This window comes from Choloepus didactylus, chromosome 10, assembly GCF_015220235.1.
Source record: "Choloepus didactylus isolate mChoDid1 chromosome 10, mChoDid1.pri, whole genome shotgun sequence".
In the NCBI taxonomy this organism is placed as follows: domain Eukaryota; kingdom Metazoa; phylum Chordata; class Mammalia; order Pilosa; family Megalonychidae; genus Choloepus; species Choloepus didactylus.
The window spans coordinates 97,342,588-97,366,446 of record NC_051316.1 but is presented as its reverse complement, the minus strand read 5'-3'; the positions used below and the strand labels follow the sequence as shown (position 1 = coordinate 97,366,446).

The window sequence follows — 23,859 nt, the reverse complement described above, 5'->3', positions numbered from 1 at the left end:
TGTCTCATCCACTTCACTTGGTAAACCTTCTAAACAACCCTTGCCTCTCTACAGTGTGCTCTTTCACCTGGCAATTCTGTGGTAGAAAAAGGCAGTTTGCTCTCTGACAGACAAATGTATGAGGTCTGCTGAGAAAATGTGGAAAAAGTAGGAATGGTCACCCCCCTCCTTTTCCATTGAGGTAGTCGTCTTTGTCAACATTATGGAAATAAACATCTTAGCCCCATCCCACCCTCTCCCTCAAAATACAAAAGTACTATCTCTAAACAATGACAACACTGTAACATTAAACATCTTCACATTCTGTAAACTGCAAGGAAATGCATCGGCTGCATTCACATAAAAGCATGTGCATCATGTTGAAGGCCATACATTCAACTCTGTCGTGAAATAAATATATAGAAAAATGAGGTTTAAAAAAAAAAAAACAGACAAACAAACAAAAACTCTTCTTGCTATGGAGGTTCCTGGAAACGGTGCTCCATAGCCTCCATATTGGTCTTTCTGGCTCTTTCCTCCGGAGCCTGTCCTGCCCACCCAAGGCGCTGTGGATGGATGGTCTGAGAAGGAGCACTGGGAACGGGTCATTCCTTGCTCACACTTGTCTTGCAGGAATGCAGCACCACCTTAAAAAGGAGGGGCAGCTGTTCCAGGGGCACATTCACCATCTTTCCTAGGAACAGGGCAAGGGAAAAAAAAAGTCAGCAGTGGCTACTAGGTGGAAGGGTGGTTTGCTCCTGGGCTGGTGAAGGGGGAATACTGCCTTCTTGAGTGACTGGGGCAAGGGACAAGCCAGGATTCTAACAAGGTTCCAGAGAGACTAAAATCCAACTTCTTGTGGTGTCCTAGGGAGTTCAGTCATGCTGCCAATTCATAATCATTGCTACCATCCAGGGAATACTTACTCTGTAACAGGTATTTAAATGCATCACCTCATTTAATTCTCACAATATTTCTGTTTGATAAAACTGCACTTTACCCCCATTTTACAGATGAAGAATGTGAAACTAAAAGGTATTGCATTATTCTTAGATGCTCCTTTAGGGCTAAAATACTGTGGGAAACTTATATCCTGTTTTTTTTTTTTTTTTTTTTCCTGGTAGATTCTCTAGCATTCTACAGAACACTGCTCTTCAAAATGGTATAACAGGATTTTAAAAAAAGTACTGGGGAAAAAGGGCAGTGCTCACTAGGCAAATAACTTTGAGAAATTCAGTGTTAAAAAAGTTATTAAAGGGTTATCAGACAATTAGTGTGCTAATATACTTTCTAAATATCTAAGGTTGTTTCTTCTCCCTGACATAACCTTAGAATCACCTGGGGAGTTTTTTAAAAATACTAACACCTGGGTCCCACTCCATACCAATTAAATCAGCATCTTTAGAGGTGGAACCCTAGCACTGGTATTTCTAAAAGGCTCCCTGGTGATTCAAGTGCAGCTGGGGTTGAGAACCCTGCTTCACAGCGTGAGTAGGTATAGTTAGTTACTTCCCTTTATTTCACAGAATACCTGATAATACCCCTTGAAAATGCTGAGAAATAAACTATCAAAGTACCTCTAAAACTTACAATAATTTAGGGTCCAGCTTTCTCTAGACTGCTCTCTGGTCCCAGAAGTAGATAAGAAGACTCCCTCACTAGATTGAAATTTTTTTCCCTTCAAAAATCTTATGGCTGAGGCGAGGGCTTATGGTAAAGGTTCCTAGATTGTAAGCTCTTACAGCAGTTACATATATTCCTGAGTTGTAATGGCTATTTCTAAATTCCGAGATGCTGAGCTCTTTGTGTATAAACTGATCAGTCCCTGGAACTTCGAGTATCTGTGTGACACCTGAGACTCAGAGCTAGATTTTGGCAGCTATGAATGTCAGCATTACCCCATACAGCAAATGTTAAAGAGGCTGAAAAAGAGCTCAGACTTCAATTAGAGATATGAATGAAATGGACTTGGTTAGGACTAAGATAACTCAGACTAAAGGGTAAAGGACAATATTGGCAGTGTTTTAAAACTTTAACTTCTGTGTCAGACCAAAGGAAGAGATGTTTATTTGGTGCAAAAGCTATATTTTCTGTAGCACACTATATAATTTAACTTGTATGGTCAGTTTATTCAAACACCATAATCACATGGAACTTTGAATAGGGAGTGAGATCTGGTTGGTTTGTACAGGTTATTATGAAGCCCCGATACATCCCAGAGAATAAAAATGGATTTGCAAAGTACCCTTGAGGGGTTGGGGAAAAAATGTGGAAATATTAAACTTCCCCACCTGGGGAATTCCTTATATTCTCACAAGCATTGGGGACTACCAATTTAGAAGGCTGAGCCCTCGATCTTGGGGCTTGCCTTTATGAAGCTTGTTACTGCAAAAGAGAGACTAAGCCTACCTATAATTGTGCCTGAGAGTCACCCCAGAAAACCTCTTTTGTTGCTCAGATGTGGCCTCCCTCTCTAAGCTAACTCTGCAGGTAAACTCACTGCCTTCTCCACTACATGGGACATAACTCCTAGGGGTGTAAATCTCCCTGGCAACGTGGGACATGACTCCCAGGGACAAATCTGGACTCGGCATCGAGGGATTGAGAAAGTCTTCTTGACCAAAAGGGGGAAGAGAAATGAAACAAATTAAAGTTTCAGTGGCTGAGAGATTTCAAATGGAGTCGAGAGAACATTCTGGAGGTTTTTCTTATGCATTATATAGACATCCCTTTTTAGTTTTTAGTGTATTGGAATAGCTAGAAGGAAAAACCTGAAACTGTTAACTGCAACCCAATAACCTTGATTCTTGAAGACAACTGTATAACTATATAACTTACACTGTGTGAACGTGTGATTGTGAAAACCTTGTGGCTCACACTCCCTTTATCCAGTATATGGACAGATGAGTAGAAAAATGGGGACAAAAAGTAAATGAATAATAGGGAGCAATGGGAGGATGGGATGTTTTGGGTGTTCTTTTTTACTTTAATTTTTATTCTTATTCTTTTTTTTAGGCAATAATGAAAATGTTCAAAAATTGATTTTGGTGATGAATGGTAATATGAACAACTGATTGTATACTTTGGATGACTGTATGGTATGTGAATATATCTCAATGAAATTGAATTAAAAAAATCTTATGGCTGAAATTTATAGTCTAGAGGTTGCATTTCTGAGCTGCCCCTCAGTATATGCTGGATAGCTATAGACAATTTTTACTAAATGAGGTAAAGCAAAAACAAAAAAGCCCAGATTTTATATCGAAATGGACTTACTTAAATGTCAAGAGCTCAGAAGGGGATCAAGATCACACACACAAAATCTTTTGTAAACTTGGATTTTTAAAGAAACCAAACTTGGAATTTTAAAAGCCCATATACAATTTTGTGAAATGAAGTTAAATTTTTTTTTATTGCAATATAATTCACATACCATAAAAATCATCCCTTTAAAGAGTACAATTCAGGAAATGAACTTAGTTTGAGATAATCTGAGCCTCTGTTTATCCATCCATAGAATGGCCATAATACTACCAACTAACCATCAACCTTGCAGTGTGTTATAAGATTAAATGATACAAGGCCACAGAGTTCTCTGCACATTATAGGAGCTCAGGAAATGTTAGATTCTCTTCCCTACACAGAAAACACAAACTTCCCACATCAACGCAACTTTTCTGAGGGTGAGCCGTAGTTGGTAATGAGACTGGAATGAGCATCCTGAAAACACTGCTTGCCTCCTTCCTGTCACAAGCTAAGAGAAACAAAGAAGGGTTGGAAGCCGGAATGTTACCTGCAATATATCGAATCTCAGGCAAGCACATCATGAGGTCAGGAAAGCGGTTTGGCTGATGGGTATATTTATATTCAGTGAAATCCTGGCAAATGTACCAATATCGCTTATTCAATTGTTCCAGTTGTGAGGCACTGGTCAGACCCCTGATATCTGTTGGAAAAAAGAAAACAATACACACACACACACACACACACACAGGGAATGGGAAGGACTTTCTAATGTGGAAGGAAAACCAGCTCCTTGAATATGTGCACCTTTCAATTAAAAGTTATTAAATATTGTCACAACAGGATATTTTCTTTATCTGATATGGAGGAATTAAGCACTAAACAAGGGCAGAGAAATAAACAATATAAAAGATACTCACTAGACTGCCACTAGCCCTTGAAGACAAGGTTCTATCTTTCTTAACTTCATACCCAGCTTCCAGAACAGGGTTTGCTACAAAATAGGCATCAATGGATGTTGAACAAATGCCTGAAAAACCTGCCTTTCTAAATTTCTCCATCACAGTATCATTAAATTTGCCTTCTGCTGGAGCCAGTCAGAAACCCTGCCATTGCCTTCACATTGATGCTTGAACACACACATGTGATCTCCTACGTGCCTCTACTCTCACTCTTCTACCAGGGCTGTCCTTCCATTTGTTCTATGTGTGGTAAGATTATATATAGAATACCTATATGCTATTAAAAGATGAACATTTCCATGAAGAACATACATACATCTTTTTTTATAGAGAAAGAATAAAGGTATTCTATATATAAATGTTATCCAGCCTTTAAGGCCCAACACAGGTGTCTACTCTGCCAAAAAGCTGCTATTGATCTCCCCTAAACCAAGGCTTAAATGATATATCAAGTGCCCTTACAATGTTCACATTGTGAGGCCAGGGACCTATGGTCTAATTTATTTCAACGGTTTTAGAGCTCAGCATAGGGCCTGGCGTAGAGTAGGCATACAGAAGACCAGGTAAATGCATGAATGGTGCAGAAGCAGGAGGAGGATGTTTGTCCAGTCTGTGGTGAGGCGAGGGCCAAAAGGAGGGGATTAAGAGTCTCTGGACTAGGAAACTGAGCACAGGAAGTGAACACTTCCAATGCCAAAGCAGGAAAGTAACCCAGATCCACTCTGAGAGTAAAGCACTTGTACTCTACTTTGGAAAAAAGAATACAAATTCTTTTTCATTACACTGGCTAACAGCAGCTACTATACACCAGTTTGCAGGTAAGACTCCACATAAATTACATTCAGCACTCTTCTAATTAAAAGCCATACTTGGACATGTGTATGTAAGTGCACCCCCACTCTGCCCTGAAGGGGCCGTCAGAACCACTGCCAGCCTGTCACAGAGGCCTTATCTGCAATAGTTTCATCAGTCACTCTGCTCTTCTTCAGTCACTGGTAAACTTGGTACATATTTTAAATGACGCATGTACTGTCCTTGATGTCTGTGTTTAAATGCATTAAAATTGACTAAACAAAGCGAATCCTCTTCCTTCCTCTATGAGTTATAGAGAGTGTGGCATTTAGGTTTGAAGAAAAAACCCAAAGCATTCCCTGCACACTAGAGGAACGGCATGGTGATGAGAGCTTTCCAAGATTGGCACCCACATGGTGTGATAGATTCTGTATGATAGTCCTGAGGGGAGGGAGTAAAACAGTAGGGCAAACTCAATGGTAAAAAAAAAAAAAAAAAAAAGTCCTTCTTCCCATCCCCAGCCACTCACCTTGATTTAGGAAGTTAATTGCTTTCATGCAAGCATATTCCTCATTGCTGACCTTTAGCTGATGGAACTTGTGATATAGGTAGATGAGCCGCTCAATCACCTCCATCCCTTCGTCACTAAATCTGGGGAATGGACACAGGTGTTAACAGTGGGCTCTAATACCAGTGGAGGCCAGGGAAGGGAAGAGTTCCTTAAGGCAACATAGGAAAGAGGCTGAGGCTGGAGGAAATGGAATCCAGAGCAATTTGTGAAGGGACAGGAGGATACATAGTTTGTCTAAGAGGCCAAACAGTTCATACAAGCTACTGTTCCCAAGGACAAGTGGAATCAATCTAATCTGAGTTCAAATCCAGCTCCATCACTTATAAAGTGGTGAGACCTTAGGGAGGTCATTTGACCCCTCTCAGCTCTCAGGTCCTCCTCTGTAAAATGGGAGTGATAATGCTTGCCTGCTCAGGGTAGCAAGGGCCAAAGGAAGTTTGAGATGTGAATGTGGAGAAGTATGACATTATTATGGCATACTATAACAATACTGTGACCGCTATCATTGAGATGCAGCTTCCAGTATCAATGGCAACTGCCACCATGACTCTATGTGAGCCTTTACTACAATGTAGAGAAAGCTGCTGACTGTATTTATTTAGGTTCACTGTTTCCACAGGGCTGAGGTTATGCACACTGACAATTTATACTGGCATCCTGGACTTCAGCTAGGGAGGAAGAGAAACCTTAAGTGACTCTCCATGCCACACCAACCTCTGTAGTAGGCACTTTATGTGCATTTCTCATTTAATTCTCTCAACCCCACAAGCTAGGTGAGATTATCACCACCATTATACAGATAAGGAACTGAAGTTAAAGAAGGGAAGGGACTGACTGGCCCACAAGCACACAGCTAGTCAGTGGCAGAGCTGGAACCTGAAACCTCCCCAAGGCCTTGATTTTTCCAATATCTAAGGTGGCATCCTCTAGTGGGATGGCTCAAAGCTGGCCGTGCTCATTTCTCTGGGCTAGGAGTGAGTTCCTTGGGGGAAAGACCAAGTTTTAGGCAAAAGAGCCCCAGGGTAGACATCCCAAGGAACTAACACTCTGCATCATAATGGGGAATACTTTATACGAGAAATGGAGATACCACCAAACTGAGTGGCGAAAGCTTAATGGGGAAGCAGGAATGCAGAAGTTTAGGAAAGCTGAGGTTAGGCCTGGCCTTAGCACTCTAGTGGGCTGGACAGTGGGCCAAGGAGAGTTCCAGATGGGCCTTAGATGGAGCTTGGTCACAGAGAGAGATGCTCAGCCCCAAGACTGCTTCCTGGTGACATGTTCAGATCTGGGCACTGCAGTCCTATGCCAGACAAGAAGGCCCTACCTAGGTAGGGTCCAGTTCTGGGCTCTACAGCTTTCTGCACTGATTTTGAAAGTTTTGTTAGGGCTTGGCTTTCTGGGAAGCTGGACATTTTCTCTTCCCTGGGGAAAAACTGGCTTTTGCTGGGACCAGAGGCACATGTACTTTTCAAGCACCAGGTACCTGCCCATCCAGAGCTCTGACCCTCATCTTGTCTCACAGCATGGCTCCCAGTGAGTCTGAGCTGGGGCTTCTTTTAGGCCTGCTGATTTGAGCTACAATGGCAGACTCACTTTTTCTCTGTGTCTAGCCCAGTGGCTTTTACAAGTTTATTAATACTTTCCCAGACTGGCTGATAGAAAAATTAACATTGAATAACTATTATGACAACATTACCTACCATTCTACCATTTGTTGAGTGTTTGCTACTTGTCAGGCACTTGTATAAGTATTCCACATACATTTTCTCATTGGATACTCCCAATAAATCCATGAAATGGATAATAACCATAATATTCTTTGTTCACAGGTGGAAACAAATGCTCAGAGAGATTATTTACTGTGCCCCTATCATCTATTAGGCCCTTTTACATTTTACCCTCCAGATAACCTGTGTGATACATAATATCACCTCCATGCTCCATGTTAGAGATGAGGAAGCAGAAGAGGAGGTGAATTCCCCAAGGTTACATACAAAATAAGTGTGTGGGGGTGGGGGTGGGGGTGGGTGGGAGGGGATCAAGGTTCAAACCCAGGCTTTCTAACTCCAAGCCTGTTGCTCTTCTCAGAACTATACCATCTACCCTGATCCTGTCTTGTTTTTAACTGGTAAGTGCAAAAGGCTACCACATGAGACCGGAAGAGCTGTGTTCCCACAGCAACTCAGCCCAGGGCCCAGCTCTGAGTGGATGTTGGATATGCTGCAGAACACAGAACTTCTTCCTTAGTGCCTCCATGATGCTGAGACTTGCAGGTCTCAGTACGCCTGGGAGTGAAGCCCATTCCTCATCATAGTACTTTGTTGGCCACTTCTGTTCTTGAGGGGGAAAAAAGTCTTTACTGCAAATTCCCTTTAATATCTACTTGGTGACAGTGAGGTGGGGATAGGATGGGATTGGGCATAAATAAAGGAGGCTGCAAGGAGAGAAGCAGTATCAGCATCTGTCTGCTGGCTGAGTAGTGTAGCAAGCAAAGATATCATTCTGTTCCTTAATCAGCAACCTGTTGCCCTGAGAGCTCACTCTGGCACTGCAGAAACTGCAGGTGTATGGCTATCAGCCAGACCCCTAGCAGGCAGTGCCAAGCCTATTCCTGGCTGAGTCTTGACCTGAGGGACACAAAGGCTCATATGCCTGAGTATATGCCCTTTCTCTTGAGGATAGCACATGTCCTCTTTTCCAAATTTCCTAGGGCAGGAAACTATCATGGACCCCAAGCAGTGGTGGGGGGTTGGCAGCCAGCCCAGCAGCCCACACTTAGTCTTCACCAGCCTGACTGCAAAGCTTTCCTCCACACCCCACATCCCACCCCTTGATAAACAAAGTTGTTCTCTGTTCTGTGGGCCCGCTTTCTCCTGCAGCCATGCCTCCTCCACATCTGCCCACTCCACAGTTCTGATGCCCCTGTATTCCCCGTCTACAAATTATCAGCATTTGAAGCCAGAAAAGTTGGACAAACACACCCATTCTTCTTCTAGGCTCCCATTATACAAGCATGCTAGGACAAGGAAAACATTCCTGTCAGGATCCCCCAAACCACTGGACCATTCAGCCAGCAACTGAAGCTGTCACTATATAAGTTATGTCCCATTAAGGGGGCCGAGAGGCCTGGTTGTCTCTATTTTATTCATCTAAATGCACCTATGCCCAGGACCAGTCATCACCCACAACTTTAGAGGAAATGCCCTCTCAGCACCCATGCACAGACTCCAACACAAAAAGTCTGGCAAATTCCAGAAAGTCAAACCTTTTGAGAAGGCTCTGGGAGAATAAGAACTTAGGATAGGGTAACGGTAAAGAGCCTGGGCTTTGGAGCACAGACCCAGGTGATAATCTCAGCTCCATCTCTTTCTAGTTTTGTAGCCTCTAGTTTTCACCTCTCTGAACCTCATGTTCCTTATCTGTAGAAAGGAGTGCCAGTCTCATAGGATGGTGGTGAGAACTAAACAAATAAAGTATGTAAAGGACTTAATATGGAATTTGGCACAATAAATACTCAGAAATTGTTAGCTATTGTTATTAATAGCTTCATCATCATCTCTTCCATTATTGCAGCAAAAAGAAAAGACTGTATGTGTTTCCCGAACCTTATAGCTAGGGTCCGGGAAGGAAGGCTGGAAGACAAGTTTCCAGAGATCTGGCAGAAATGGAGCTAGTGCTGAAGAAATAGAAATGCCCATTAAAGTCCATCTAGTATAAGGCATCTTCTCCTGAGAGCGAAGGAGTTTTGATTAGGGGCAGGAGCAGTCACTGGCTGGTGCTACAATCTGCTTTAAATCAAATTCACCAGGCTCACTGTCTGATAACAGCCTGATTAAGAAAATGGGCACCGTAAATTTAATTCAATATTTGAGAAGAGAAAAGGAGGTGGCCATGTATCATCTGCAAAAAGCCTTTTCATGACAGCAGGAACTCACACTCAAGAGTGTTTTGGGGGAGTGGGAGTTAACATAGGCACAGGCAAGGTAGAAAAGAGCTATGGCCAATTACAGTTTCCACACCCCAGGTTTCTAGCAGACTGAGGCTGCTGTACAGTAATGAACCTGATTCCAGGGGTTCTCACACTTCCATTTCCTGTGACTTCCTGGGCAGTTCCACAAGCATTTTTAACCCCAAACCTAAATTCAGAGTGGCTCTTCCCCCATCCTGTTCCTCCACAGGTTCTATTATCTTGGTAAGAGAACTGGTGCCCACCTAGCTGGTTAGGCCCAAAACTCAACTTTTCCATTCATTAAAGGCCCATTAACTTTACCTCCTTGACATCTTTGAGCTTTGTGCTGTCCCCTATTCCCAGTCACTGCTGCCTTATTCAGGCCTTGTATTCTTTTACCTAGGCTATGGAACCGTCTCCTATCCAGCCACTGTTCTAGCCTTATCCATGCCAATCTATCCTGAACATTACAGTCACAGTTATCTTCCTAAAACACAACCTCACCATATAATTCCCTCAATTCAAACTTTCTATGCCCAAACTGATCTACAGACTGAATGCAATACTTATTAAAATCCCAGCAGCCTTTTGTGCAGAAATGGAAAAGTCCATCCCAAATTCATATGGAATCACAAGGGGTTCCAAGTAGCCATATCAATACTGCAAAGGAAGAACAAAATTACAGATCTAACAGTTCCCAATTTCAAAACTTAATAAAAGCCACAGTAATCAAAACAGTGTGATACTGGCACAAAGCCAGGCATTTAGACCAACAGAAGAGTGTTCAGAAATTAACCAATACATCTATGGCCAACTGTTTTTTGACAGATGCCAAAATACATTAACTGAGGAAAGAACATCTCTACGAATGGTATTGGGAAAACTGGATATTCAATTTGCAAAAGAACGAAGTCAGACCCCTACTTCACATATAAAAATTAACTCTGAAGGGCTCAAATACCTAAACATAAGGGCTAAAACCTTAAAACTCCTAGAAGAAAACAGAGGGAGGATCCTTCATAACCTTTGACTTGGTAGTGGTTTCTTAGTTATGATACCAAGAGCACAACCACAAAAGAGAAAATAGATAAAAAGGGCTTCCTCAAAATTTAAAATTTTTGTAAGTCAAAGGACATCATTAAGAAAGTGAACAGACAACCTACAGAATGGGAGAAAAGAATCACCACCACATATCTGATAAGAGCTTAATATCCAGAATACATAAGGAACTGCTACAACTCAACAACAAAAACACAACTCAATTAAAAAATGAGCAAAGGACTTGAATAGATATTTCTCCAAAAAAGATAGACAAATGGTCAATGAATACATGAAAAGATGCTGAAAATCACTGGTCATCAGGGAAATGCAAATTAAAACCATGAGCTACCACTTCACACCCACTAGGATAACTATTATTAAAAAACAAAAAACAAAAACAAAACACAAAATATTAAGTGTTGGGACATGGATGTGGAGAAACAGGAACCCATCTACATTGCTGGTGGCACTGTAAATGTTGTAGCCACCGTGGAAATCAGTTTGATGGTTTCTCAGACAGCTGAAAACATGACCTACCATTTGACCTGGCATCCCACTTTTCAGAAACAGGGACTCAAACAGATATTTGTATACCAGTGTTTATAGCAGCATTATTAACAAAAGGTGGAAGCAACCCAAGCATCCATCAACAGATGAATGGATAAACAAAATGTAATGTATATGTGCAATGGAATATTATTCAGCCATAAAAAGGAATGAAGTGCTGAGGCATGCTACAACATTGATGAACCTTGAAGACATCACGCTGAGTAAAATAAGCCAGATATAAAAAGACAAATACATGATCTCACTTACATGAAATACCTAGAAGAAGCAAATTTCAAAGAGACAACTAGCAGATTATAGGCTACCAAGAGTCAGGGAAGAGAGAAAGGGAAGAGGGAGTTATTGCTTAATGGGTGCAGAATTTCTGTTTGAGGTGATGAAAAAGTTGGGATAATGGATATTGGCGATGGTAGCACAATATTGTGAATGTAATTAATATTAATGAATTGTACACTTGAGAGTAGTTAAAATGGGAAATTTTGAATTGTCTACATGTTACTACCATAAAAAGTATATTTAAAAAAACTTTGTGCGACTTAATACTATTACTCTTGATCTTAGCCAAAAGCTGAGAAGCAATGACTTAATACTATTTATACAACAAAATACTGTTTTTCAGCTGGCATTCAAGCCCCTTCATGTTTTGTCTGTAAATTTCACCCCTCATTTTTCTCCATCCCTCAGGATACAGTCTCTCTATACCCTAATCCACAGACCTGCTTTGGGTTCCTTGCACATACCAACCATGCACGATGTCTAACTTCTAGCACTTTGTGTTACCCTCCTGCCTTCCTCCTGGTGTCTACAACCTACCTAAAAGCCCCACTTCAAGATGCAGCTCAAATATCTGTTTCTCCTATAAGCCTTCCCTGATTCTACAAGGATAGGCACTAGCTCCCTATTCTAGCTCCCTATTCAACGCTTGTACAGTCCCTCAGACATCTCTCAATCTCCACCACCAATATCACCATACACTGTACTACTGTTCTGTCTCTGTTTGCTTCCCAATCCCCTGGGCCATGAATTGGGACTGTCAGGGTCAGATACCATGGTTCTATCATCTGTGACTCTAATATCCCTCCCCTAGACACATATAATAGATACTCAATACATGTTGATGGAATCAGAGCTAACACGTCAAAGTTTAGCTCTTATTTTTTCCATTGAAGGATTTCATAGTGGAGTGAGAGTCCTAACAACAAACCCAATTCTTATCCTCAGAACCCAAGAGAGCTCAGCAGCAATGCTAAGCATTGTTCAGTTATGGAAACATTCTAAAACTACAATGACCAATATGGTAGCCACTAGCCACATGTGGCTAATAAGCATGGTAAATACGGCTAGTATAAATTAGGAAATGAATTTTTAATTTTATTTAGTTTAAAAAATTTTTTTTATCATGGTAATATATACATAATAAAAAACTTTCCATTTTAACCGTTTTTAAGTATACAATTCAGTGGTATTGATTATATTTACAATGTTGTGTTACCATTGCCACCATCCATTACCAAAAGTTTATCATCACCAAACAGAAACTCTATACCTATTAAGCAATAACCTCCCCCACATTTCCCATCTCTGTAGCCCCTGGTAGCACCCAAACCACTTTCTGTCTCAATAAATTTGCTTATTCTAGATATTTCATATAAGTGGAATCATAGATTTTTCCTTTTGTGTCTGGCTTACTTCACTAAGTGTAACATTTTCAAGGTTCACCCATGTTGTAGCATGTATCAGAATTCATATCTTTTTATGGGTGAATATTCCATTTGATGTATATCCCACATTTTGTTTATCCAGTCATCTGTTGATGGACATGGGTTGTTTTCACCTCCTGGTTATTGTGAATAACACTGCTACATTGGTGCACAAGTATCTGTTCTAGTCCCTGCTTTCAACTCTTTTGGATATTGTGGTGGTTTAAAGCTAAATATACCCCAGAAAAACATGTTCTTAAATCTAATCCATTCCTGTGGGCATAAACTCATTGTAAGTAGGCTACTTCAGTTAAGGTGTGATCCGCCTCATTCAAGATGGATCTTAATCCTATTCCTGGAGTCCTTTTTATAAATGGAATGACTACAGAGAAAGAAAGCCACAGGAAACAAGAAGTTGAAATGGAAACCAGAAGAGAAGGAAGAGACCAGAAGAAGCCGCTATGTGCCTTGCCATGTGGCAGGGGAGTCAAAGATCGTTGGCAGCCAGTCTTAAGGAAGAAAGCATCTCCTTGACGATACCTTCATTTGGACATTTTCTCAGCCTCAAAATTGTAAGCTAATAAATTCCCATTGTTTAAGCCAACCCATTTCATGGTATTTGCTAGAGCAGCCTAGGAAATTAAAATAGATATCTAGAAACGGAATTGCCAAAACATATGGTAATTCAATTTTATTTACTTTTAAGTAATTAAATTTTAAAAACCACATGAAGCTAGTAGCTACTGTATTGAACAGTGCAGTTCTAGATCCTTCTTGGTAAGGAGTCTCTCTAGGAAGTAAAACTCCCTGTACTAATTCAGCATTTCCCCACCTCTTCCTAGGACTTGAGGACTCAAAGGATTGGCTTGGTGGGTGGAGAGCCTTATGAACTCAAAGCCACAGAGAGCCCTGCTGTGCCAATGATCCCTGCCTACCTGTAGAGGGCCTGGGAAAACCCAACACTCTACAGGGAGTGGAGCCTGGAGGGTGACGCTGTAGGCAGCCTCAGACTGGACTGGTAGATTAAAGGTAAATAGGGAGGCTGGGCTCCCTGGACCAGCACTGCAAACCCTGACAATATCAGACAGGCTGAATGCTATCCAAACACCCAGTTGGCACAGAGTTATGGAGAAGGAGACAGGGAACAATGAATTAGAGGCTGTGGACAAGGGGTTGGGTCATTCTCAAAATCAGATAGCTCTGTTTACAGGACAACGTATGAGCTAGGTTCAAAATTCATAGATCACTCTAAAGCCACAAAGGAAATATTAGAAAACCAGGGGAAAGAGTCAGCACCTAGACTCCTTCCTCTCTCAGCTGCACAAAGGGCCCTTGAGGGTCTTGGAGATTTGTTCCTAGTTTGAGCCTCAGCTTACTTTCATGCCATGACTGGGTAATAGAGGGGAGATGCACTCCAGTTCTGTGTAGAGAAGCATGAGGGCTTGTATACCACCCTCTCTAGACTTCATTGATGGGAAACATTTTCTTTCCTCTTAGTGCCTTGTAATATCATGACTTCAGCTATTTTATACTGTCCAATAAAGGTGATTTATTGAAATGTCTACTTAAATGTGATTTAAGCTTTATAAGACTTCTCAAGTAGATGAACTAATAAGCCAGAAAAATTGTCTCAAAAGATCATTTGTAAATTCATTAACCTCCCCTCAATGAGGGACATGACTCCCAAGGGAATGAATCTCCCTGGTGACGTGGGACATGACTCTCAGGAATGAGCCTCGCCCTGGCAGCGAGCGACTGAAAATGCCTGCTTGGCCAAAAAGGGGAAAAAGAAAAGTAACAAGCTGAGGTTACAGTGGCTAAGAGATCCCAAATAGAGTCAAGATCCTGGACGTTCCTCTTATGCATGCTCCAGCTAGACACCCCAAATGGCCACAGTATGCCATGCCCTTACCAAAAGTAGTCCCCAAATACCTAGGACCCTACCCGAGATTCTATAAAAGATTCACTCACTAAGTTTTATCTCTCAGAAACTTAAATCCACCAGAGTGTTCCTATGCCAGACAAGTCCTAAAACCTAGAGTTAACAGCCTCTTTAAGAACAACAATCAGATGCAGCCCCTTCCCGATAATGTTGACACCCCCTTTCAATATGAACAATTAGGGTGCTCACTCCCTAGACACCCTTGAAGAGGGAGAAAGATTAAGGAGAGGAAGGGGTAGCAACAAACAAGATAAGATTTAACAAAGGTCTACGAATACTGAAACTTTACATAGATATATATATATTTTTAGATGCTTGGGTGTTGGAATAGCTAGGAGGAGGTAAATGACATGGTGGAACTGTAAACTTTAACATCTTTTGAAATTTGCTCTACAGCTACTCATTGAATTGTGCTTTGAAAGTTTTTACCTTTCTGTATATACCCTATATTTTATAATAAGGAAAGAACTGAACTGTGGAACTGTAACCCATAACAACTTTTGAACTTACGTATAAAACTGCTTGTTGAGCTGTACATAGAAAGTTAACACCTTTCTGCATGTATACTATATTTTATAATAATGGAAATAGCTGAAGTTGTGGAATTGTGATCCATGACATTCTTTGAAATTTGCTCTCTACTTGTTCAATCTCACGTTGAAAGTTATCACTGTTACGTATATATGTTAAAGTTCACAATAAAAAAAATGAATTTAAAAAAAAAAGATCATTTGTTCTAATTTTGGAGTCAAGAAATATGTCACCATAACTCTGCCCCATGTGCTTCTTGTCTCTAAAGTGAGTAGCAAAAAGGGTGCCTGGACAGATCATGGAGTAGCAAGGAGGAAGAAGATTCGTTCTAGACAGGCAGGTTAGAAGGATCCTGGCCAGCTGGGATAAGACTTTATGCTAAAAAAACAGTGAAGAGAACAACTGATTCTCCTAGTCCCATGCTCTGAGCATCCCACTATTCAGGGAACAATTTATAAGAGGCAGCTGAGATGAAGTGAAAGAGCTGAAGCTTTGCAGTCAGACAGGCACAGGTTCAAATCCAGGCTCTGGATTCAAATATGAAACCCTCAAGGGCAGGTCTCTCTCAACTTCAGTTTTGTCTCCTATGAAATAGACATAATAACACCTAAAATGCTGGAGATTATGAGACTGAGACAATAATATAAAATACCTAGCCCAGTGCTTGACACACAATAGGTACCACAATGACTCCTAGGGCTCTCTCCCGAATTGTAAACTACAGCTCAGAGCCTCTCACCTTGTGGGCAGAGTATAGATTTTTTTGCAGATATGTTATCTTACCTCAGTGACACAGATGTGATAAAAATAGCAGCTCAGCACTATGCTAAGCTTTACTGCACAATATTATTTATTCCTCACAACTTCTTTAGTAGGGAGGTATTATTATCATCCCCATTTTATAAACTCAGAACCTGAGGATCAAAGAATTGGCCAAGGTCATGAAGCTAGTTTGTGGAAGAGCAAGAATTCAAATCTAGGCCTGTGAGGCTTTAATGCCCATCCTTTGGCGTGCCAGACAACCCAGTTTTGCAGGGATGACAGTGGTTTGGTTGCCTGGAATTTCCTCTCCAGCCATCACCTGTGTAGTTCTTCATCAGAGGGTGAGTACTTGGCGGTGACATCAGCCAGTTCCCCAAAGATCTGCTTGCTGTAAACAGTGAGGGAAGACAGCAGGATTAATTCCTGCCATGTGGAGCTCAGGAGGCACGTGTAATCTTTGATTGAGAGCTCGCAGAAGAAAGGCAGTTTCTTGATCCAGGCAATCTGCCTAAAGAGCAACTCATCGGCCAGGCGGCAAAGCAGGGCAAACAGCTCTGCCTGTGTCACAGCATATCTGCAGGGCAGAGATAGGGGAAAGTCACTTCCATTGGCTAGCATGTGAGGATGGGGGCACAGGGAGAGGGTACTCCTGAGGGCACAAAGGGTCCCTGGCAGTGAGCTCCTTGCTCTCAACTGTAGGCAAGACTAGGGCCAGCAGTAAGCTCAGGGCTGAGAGGCAAGTCTGGTGAGAAAGGGTTGCTGAGGGGAAAGGAGGCTTAGAAATTAGTATAATTATCAGGAAATATGGCTTCTAATGTTAGTGTTCCTAATGTTCCATATCTTAGAGAAAATCCCCAGTCACTCCTTCCCTAGTTTTGTCAACTAGAGCTCCAATGGTATAGGGCCGGTGCCCACCCAACACAGGGACTGACACAAAAAAGAACCTCAGGGCCAGATAGCTGAAGAGAACAGAACATATTCAGACTTTTCCTGCTCTCACTGCACCCCCTGGTGGTGCAAGTTTAGGAGCTAGTTATTCAGCCCTTCCTCTTTGCTACTGCTGGGTGGAAGGGGCAGGGCTTTTTGTATCCCCGGGCTGAAGGGGCCTCTAGGGCCACAGTCTCAAGGGTCCCAGCTTTCTTCCTCTCAAGGCTCTTGGGCTCAACTCTTTCCCACTCCCACCCCAACCCCATGCCCTGATTAATAAAGGCTTTGTGTGGCTTTCTTGTGGGTGGATGTTTGAGTCTCCTCTTCTGAAATTGGAGACTAGGTTAAAAAAAATCTCAGGATACCTTTTGGGGGTCTAAGCTGATGTTCCAGACCAAAGGAGTGTATACAACAATGTGTAGGACTAAAGGCTGAACTATTTACTCAGCCAGAGCCTTCTGAGGACTGGAATAGTATTCCTTCTACCTACTCCGGCATGCACAGAGAAGTCCCATGCTACCAGGGCTACCCATGGTATTTTGGCTGGATATGCACAGGCCACAACAAGTTAGGGTCTTGAATGCCTTGTTAAGGAGCTTAGATGTGATGTTATAAATATCCCAGGAAATACAGCTCATCTCTGGTACAGAAGTACTCAAATCCATCCCAGGTCCTGGCTTACCTAGGCCCAACAGAAAAAAGATTCTTTAATATGAATTCCATAGGGATACAAGAAAAGATGCTCAAGAAAAAAATGAGAGACCACTGACTTAAAAGATAAGCATGGATTTGTCTTCTGATGCTTGAGATATCACTCATTATCCCCCTGACTCATTCTGAAGCCTGGGTTATAGCAGCCAGGGATGTGGGCGGGTGTGGAGGTAGGGAACATTTTGAGGCTGCAAAGGGCCAAACAGGGCAGGGCTCACTTACCCCTCTTCAATCAACATGGGTGTGCCCAACGGCTCCAGGTCCTCGGCTGACACCAGCTGGTGAATCAGACTGTATGACTGGGGATCCAAGCTGCGAGCTTGTGGGGGCAGAAGTGTAGAGTGGCCAGAATAGCTAAAAAGGTGCGGTATATATTGATAGTGGGGAGGCACAGACATCCCCATGTACTGCTCCCTGAACGCCATGAATCCATTTAGCTCCACAGACCTACTGGAAAGAAAAGTCTCACGTCAAGTCGAGCATGGCAGGCCTAGGGCCTACTCAAATGAAATGAACCAGAAGGTGGTTCAGGTGTTCTTTGGTTGTGGGGTCTGTGTCTTCATCAAGCTGGGGGAGATAATTAACGGCTACACGCATGTCTCCTCTATTATACTCCAATCCAAGAGGCAGGGACTCTGTGTGGGTATGTGTATGTGTGGCTTACCATTGGACACTCAGTGCCTGGCAGGGTAGGTACTGAATAAATGTTGGTTGAATGAATTTTTTGTGCAGGTACCATATTTGGAGAGTTTTCAATGGCCACTGGCAGATTATGATGACAAAGGTGGGTTTATGCATTATTTTACTGCTAAGAAAACCAAGGCACCAACAGACTAAGTGCCTTGTCAGGACATAAAATAAATCCAGCACTTAGCAGGGAACCCAGCTTGTTGCAACAACCCCATAAGATTTTAAAGAAAGGAACAAACCAAGGAACAACAAATAAGATACACTGAAATATGAAGAGAAATGCAGATTCTTACTCTCCTCCCCCTTCTTGGAGAAATCTAATCATTCTGTCAACTAATTAAAAAGAAGAGTTTGTTTCTTAAAATTTAGAAAGTGAAAAACCTAACTCTTGCTGAGACAGATAAATTATATTTTAATTCAATAATGTCAATGTGGTTTGTTTAATTTCAGTGAAAAAGTAAATGAGGGGAAAGATCTACATTTAAAATGTTCTTCTGTTAGGTAAAGAATGTATGGGCACAGATAACAGCTATAGCACTTTATCAGTCTGCAGAAGAGACTGCTGACATTTTCAAGGTCCTTAGCACAAAATGGCCTGCTTTGCATTATCCTGGCCTCAACCCCAAGAGCCTGCGGGAGTAAGAGTACAATGGTTGAGATGGCCTGGCAGAAATACCACACCCAGAGGTTCTTTCAAGGGTTTATTCTTGGGGTAGCCCCTAGGTGATGCTGGGCTTCCCTTGAAGCTCACCTGGAGGACAATGTAGAGCCTGGTGAGGGCTGGTTGCTCTCTGAAGCCCTGTTCCCAGGGGAACTGTGGTCGCTGTCACCGTGGTTGCTCCAGTGATTGGCCTCTTCCTCAAACTCCTGCCCAGACATGATCCTTTCGATTTCTTCCTCTGATATCTTTGACAAGGAATCGATAAATGTTAGATTGGGTTCTCAGGACATCCTCTTTTTCTTCTCCAGGACATAGAGCTCCTTCAAACTTCATAGGGATTTCCAGGACTCTCTAGTGAGAAACCCAGATTCACTCCCCTCCACTCTCACACTCCAGTCCTCTCACTACTCTTAGGAGAGCTTGGTTGCATGCCTTCCAGCACCACGGCCCATGACAGCCTTCCTCTTGCCCATATTCTCAATCCAAGAAGCCTCCATGTTCCTCAACACTCCTCTCTGTCCTTGTGTCTATCGTTTCCTACTCTGAAATACCACTCCTTAATGAGAAACTCCTACTTTCCCTTTAAGACCCAATTCAAATGTCAACTCCTCTGTGAAGCCTTCTAGCACCACCTAGACAATTTTAGGCCCTCCTATCCACTGATATTTCTGCTATTCTGAGAGAGGTTAAGAGTATGAATTCTGGAACTAGATCACTTTTGTTCAAATCTGGGTTCTGTCACTTTCTAGTTGTACAATCTTGGGCAAGTCATTTAACTGTTTGAACCTAAGTCCTTTCATCTGTATGGTGGAGCGAATAACAGTATCTACCTAACAGGACTGCTGTGAGCATTAAATTAGTTCACTGAAACATACAAATGCTTAGAAAAGGGTATGGCATACAGCAACTTGCATGAAAGATTGTTAATGACATCATCAGTATTATGATGTTTTTTAATAGCACTTATTGTAATATATTACAAATAGATCTTTATAGGACCTAGGGCCATGATAGAACCTAGAAAAGTATAAGCTCAGTAAATTCATACTGGATGAATGAACAAGTGTTCACGTATGAAGTACCAACCATGGTAATTTTAATAAGATACATTCCTAAGCCTAGTAAATACAAGAAGAAACTGCCACTCAGACAAGTGAAGTGACTTACCCAAGATCACACTGTGTCTGCATGCCTGGGCAGCAGTTTGAGGAAGCAGTCAAAGTATCCAAATATTTAAACTCCAAGTCCAGTATTCTAGCTACTATGTATATAGGGAGGGAAAAAACATATCTTCTATGAAGGGTCTAACCCAGAGTTGAGGCCTATCTGGCTAAACTCACACAGAAGGGGAGTGAGTGCAGAGGATGAAGGGCCAGATAAATTTTTATTTCTCATTTCTACAGAAAGCCTTGGAGGACATTTTCTCTCACATCTGTCTGACGCAAACTTGTATACTTTGCTCCAGCAGCCTGTGAGGGAACCCTGAGCTGCTCTGACCATAAACACAGCAGTATTTAGAACTGGAAGCCAGCCAGCATGCAAAACTTGGAAGGAAAACAAGAAGAGTTTAACTGGTGTACAAGCTGAATGGTTGGCTGAGAAAAGCTTTCACTTCATATTGAAATTGAGGTGTTGTCTTTCAGACATTTGTAACAAAAAAACCCAAATCTTTTTTCTCAGGGGTCCTTAGAACTCTAAATCATTGTTTGCATTTCATAAGGCATGTGAAGACAAATGGTGCCATCAAACTGCAGGATATCTACTGAGGCCCTGACTGAACCAGCCTCATGATGGTGTTGAGAACAAGACCACGTAGGTGGGATGAAGAACTTGGAGGGCACAGAAGTTCTTGGGTTGAATAACAAGGGCCAGTCAGTGAAGCTGGCTTACTCTGGCTGGGAGCCAAAGTCAGGCTGCACCTGTCTCTCTCTGGCGGTCCCATGGAACACCGGGCTGTCATGAATGCATTGAAGAGGGGATGTAACATGTTGTGAGTGCTTGAATATGGGTTCAAATCCTGTCTGTCATTTCCTAGTTAGGAGCTATTGGGCAAATCACTCATGCTTTCTGAGCCGCAACTCCCTCATCTGTAAGATGGGAATAACACCACCTCCCTTGTAGGTTAGGGTTTCCTCACAGAACACTAGAACAAAGAAGTATACAGATTTGAGTCAGACTTGAGAGATTAATCTAAGATAAAGTTATAAAGTAGAAGTGCACAATAAGAGCTCAACAAATGGAAATTCTATCCCTCCTTGTTATTATTAAACACAATTAAGAATGTGTACATTACAGCTCTTTCTTTCTAATATATCACCCATAAATAGTGAAAGAATAAAAGGAAAATTATATGCCCAGCATCAAAGAGTCAAATGCAGTGTCAGGTGAAATAAGTTTCTCTGAGCATTAGCTTCCTCAACTCTGCAGAGAACACACAGTCTTGAAAGGTAAGGGCTAAAGATCCCTGGCACAGTAGAAGAGCCACACAGGGTATCAAAAAAACATTAGGTGTTACTGAGGAATGTTGTTCCTTGAGGAATATGTTTAAGAATTCTTCCCAATGAATAAACCTTCTACTGCATTTAAATATAAACAGAATGAATACAGTGGAGTTGGGAGCTTGCATCCCACCCCCACTCCGACTAAGTACACACTGGGTACCAAGTTCATGTGACAGGAAACACCGAATTCATCATCAGTGTTTGTTTCAAAGCAACCCTGAACTCCTTGTCTTTCTCACATTCAGTTGGATAAATCCTGTCGATACCTATTAAAAGTATCTCTTGAATTGATCCTCTCCTCTCAATCTGCACTATCATTGCCCTAGTTAAGACTTTTATTTGTGCTTGGACTTCTGCATATCCTTTTAACTGGTTTCTCTCTGTTGCCAGTTAGATGTACCTTCACCCCACTCCTCACAAATCATTTGCACTGCTAGAATGTTCTTTCTAAAATGCAAATCTGGCCATGTCCCTCTCCCTACTTAGAACCTTTTAGTGGTTGCCTCTTGTTCCACACCAATAATTCTTAAGGGCATGCTCCCTGCTCATTAATGTGTTGAGGGATTCACTTGATAGGTCACAAATAGATCCAATTCTCTATTCTCACAAAGTTTTTCTTCTGCTGGCAAGTAAGGACAAGTGTAGGCTGGTGCTACAAAGGCTTTACCTAAGGAACTATAGTCAAAGATAACTGAAGGCCCACTCTTTATAGGACTGATTCCCAATTCAAAGATTCTGCCTTAACTCTTGCCACTCCATTACTTCTGCCCAATGCTCTAGCTTTACTGAACTTGTCATTCCTCAAAGATTCATCTTCAGGCCATTGCACAGTCTGTTCTGCCTAGCAGAAATATAAGAAGCTTGGCTCCCCATCCCTTCCAAACATAGCTAGTTCCTCTTCCTCCTTCAAGACTAACTCAAATTTCACCTTCCCTAAGTGTCTCCAGTTTCCAACCATGGCTCCAGACTAGAAGCCCCTCCCCACTCTACTCTCTGGACATCCTCTATTTTCTCTCACTATACTGTTAGGAATTCCTGTTTACACATCGGTCTATACTGTGTTCACAGTACAGGTCCTGGCACAGAGTAGGTACTCTAAATGTGGGGTTCAGTGGGGTGTTATCATTCCTACTCTACAAATAAGGCACTGAATTTTCTGTTGAGAGTTAATTCTCTTATATCTTCAGATGAAGTGAACAGCAACATAGTCTTTGGTAAGTTTTGCCAGGCTAAGTTACCTACAATCTTGTGTGACTGACATAAAAAGTTCTTGAATCGATCGGAACCAGAATTGGGCTCACCGCCTATGAAATCCTTAGGAAGGGTTGAGAAATCACAGGAAGAGCTTTAATCATTATCCTTTGTGTTCTAGTTTGCTAACACTGCAGAATGCAAAACACCAGAGATGGATAGGCTTTTATAAAACGGGGTTTTATTTCACTACACAGTTACAGTCTTAAGGCCACAAAGCATCCAAGGTAACACCTCAGCAATTGGGTACCTTCACCAGAGGATGGCCAATGGCGTCCGCTAAACCTCTGCTAGCTAGGAAGGCAGCTGATGTTTGCTCCAAAACTCTGGCCTCAAAACGGCTTTCTCCTAGGACGTTCCTCTCCAGCAAGCTTGCTCCTCTTCAAAACATAACTCCCAGCTGCACTCAGTGTCCCCGCCCTGAGTCAGCTCATTTATATAGCTCCACTGATCAAGGCCCACCCTGAATGGGCAGGGCCACGCCTCCATGGGAACATCTTATCAGAATCATTACACACAGCTGGGTGGGGCACATTCCAAGAAAATCCAACCATCACCAAAATGTCTGTCCCACAAGACCACAAAGATAATGGCATTTGGGGGACACAATACATTCAAACCGGCACATTCCACCCCCTGGACCCCAAAATGACATTATCTTTCCAAATACAAAATACATTCATTCCATCACAATATCACAAAAACTTAAATCATTACAGTAACAAAACTTAAGTACAAGATCCTATCAAAATGAATTACAGGTGTGGTGGGTCCTAAGGCATAATTCTCCTTTAGCTTTGGATCTGTGGAGTTAGAACAAGTTATGTGCTCCCAATATACAAAGGACAGACATTCATAGGATAAACATTTCCATTGCCATAAGGAGAAACAGTAAGGAAAACAGGGTTAACAGGAGCAAAACAGTTCCTAAAACCCGCAGGACAAACTCCATCAGATTTCAAAGTCTGAGAGTCATTAACAGAACAATGTCGCATCCTTGGGGCTTGAGAGAGCGGGAGCCTAACCCTTCCCACGGGCCTTTTTGGCAGCTGTTTCCTCTCCAAATGCTTGGGTGAGTG

General features: G+C 42.0%; 1 protein-coding gene across 7 annotated transcripts in view; it reads right to left on the bottom strand.

Moving 5' to 3' along the window:
• Positions 1–303: 303 nt before the first annotated feature.
• Positions 304–23,859, bottom strand: part of NR6A1 (nuclear receptor subfamily 6 group A member 1) — a 280,389-nt gene continuing 256,833 nt past the window's right edge. For 4 of the 7 annotated variants that reach the window (XM_037850705.1, XM_037850711.1, XM_037850707.1 and 1 more), the window contains 5 exons: positions 19,119–19,273; positions 17,900–18,127; positions 16,359–16,613; positions 5,506–5,627; positions 3,283–3,925 (listed from right to left, as the gene is read on the bottom strand). In XM_037850705.1, coding sequence (XP_037706633.1) covers positions 3,582–3,925; positions 5,506–5,627; positions 16,359–16,613; positions 17,900–18,127; positions 19,119–19,273 — 1,104 coding nt within the window. In that variant the 3' untranslated portion in view covers positions 3,283–3,581. Of the gene's footprint in view, positions 674–3,282; positions 3,926–5,505; positions 5,628–16,358; positions 16,614–17,899; positions 18,128–19,118; positions 19,274–23,859 lie in introns of those variants that run through there. The other 3 variants (XM_037850708.1, XM_037850709.1, XM_037850706.1) reach the window with 3 other exon arrangements.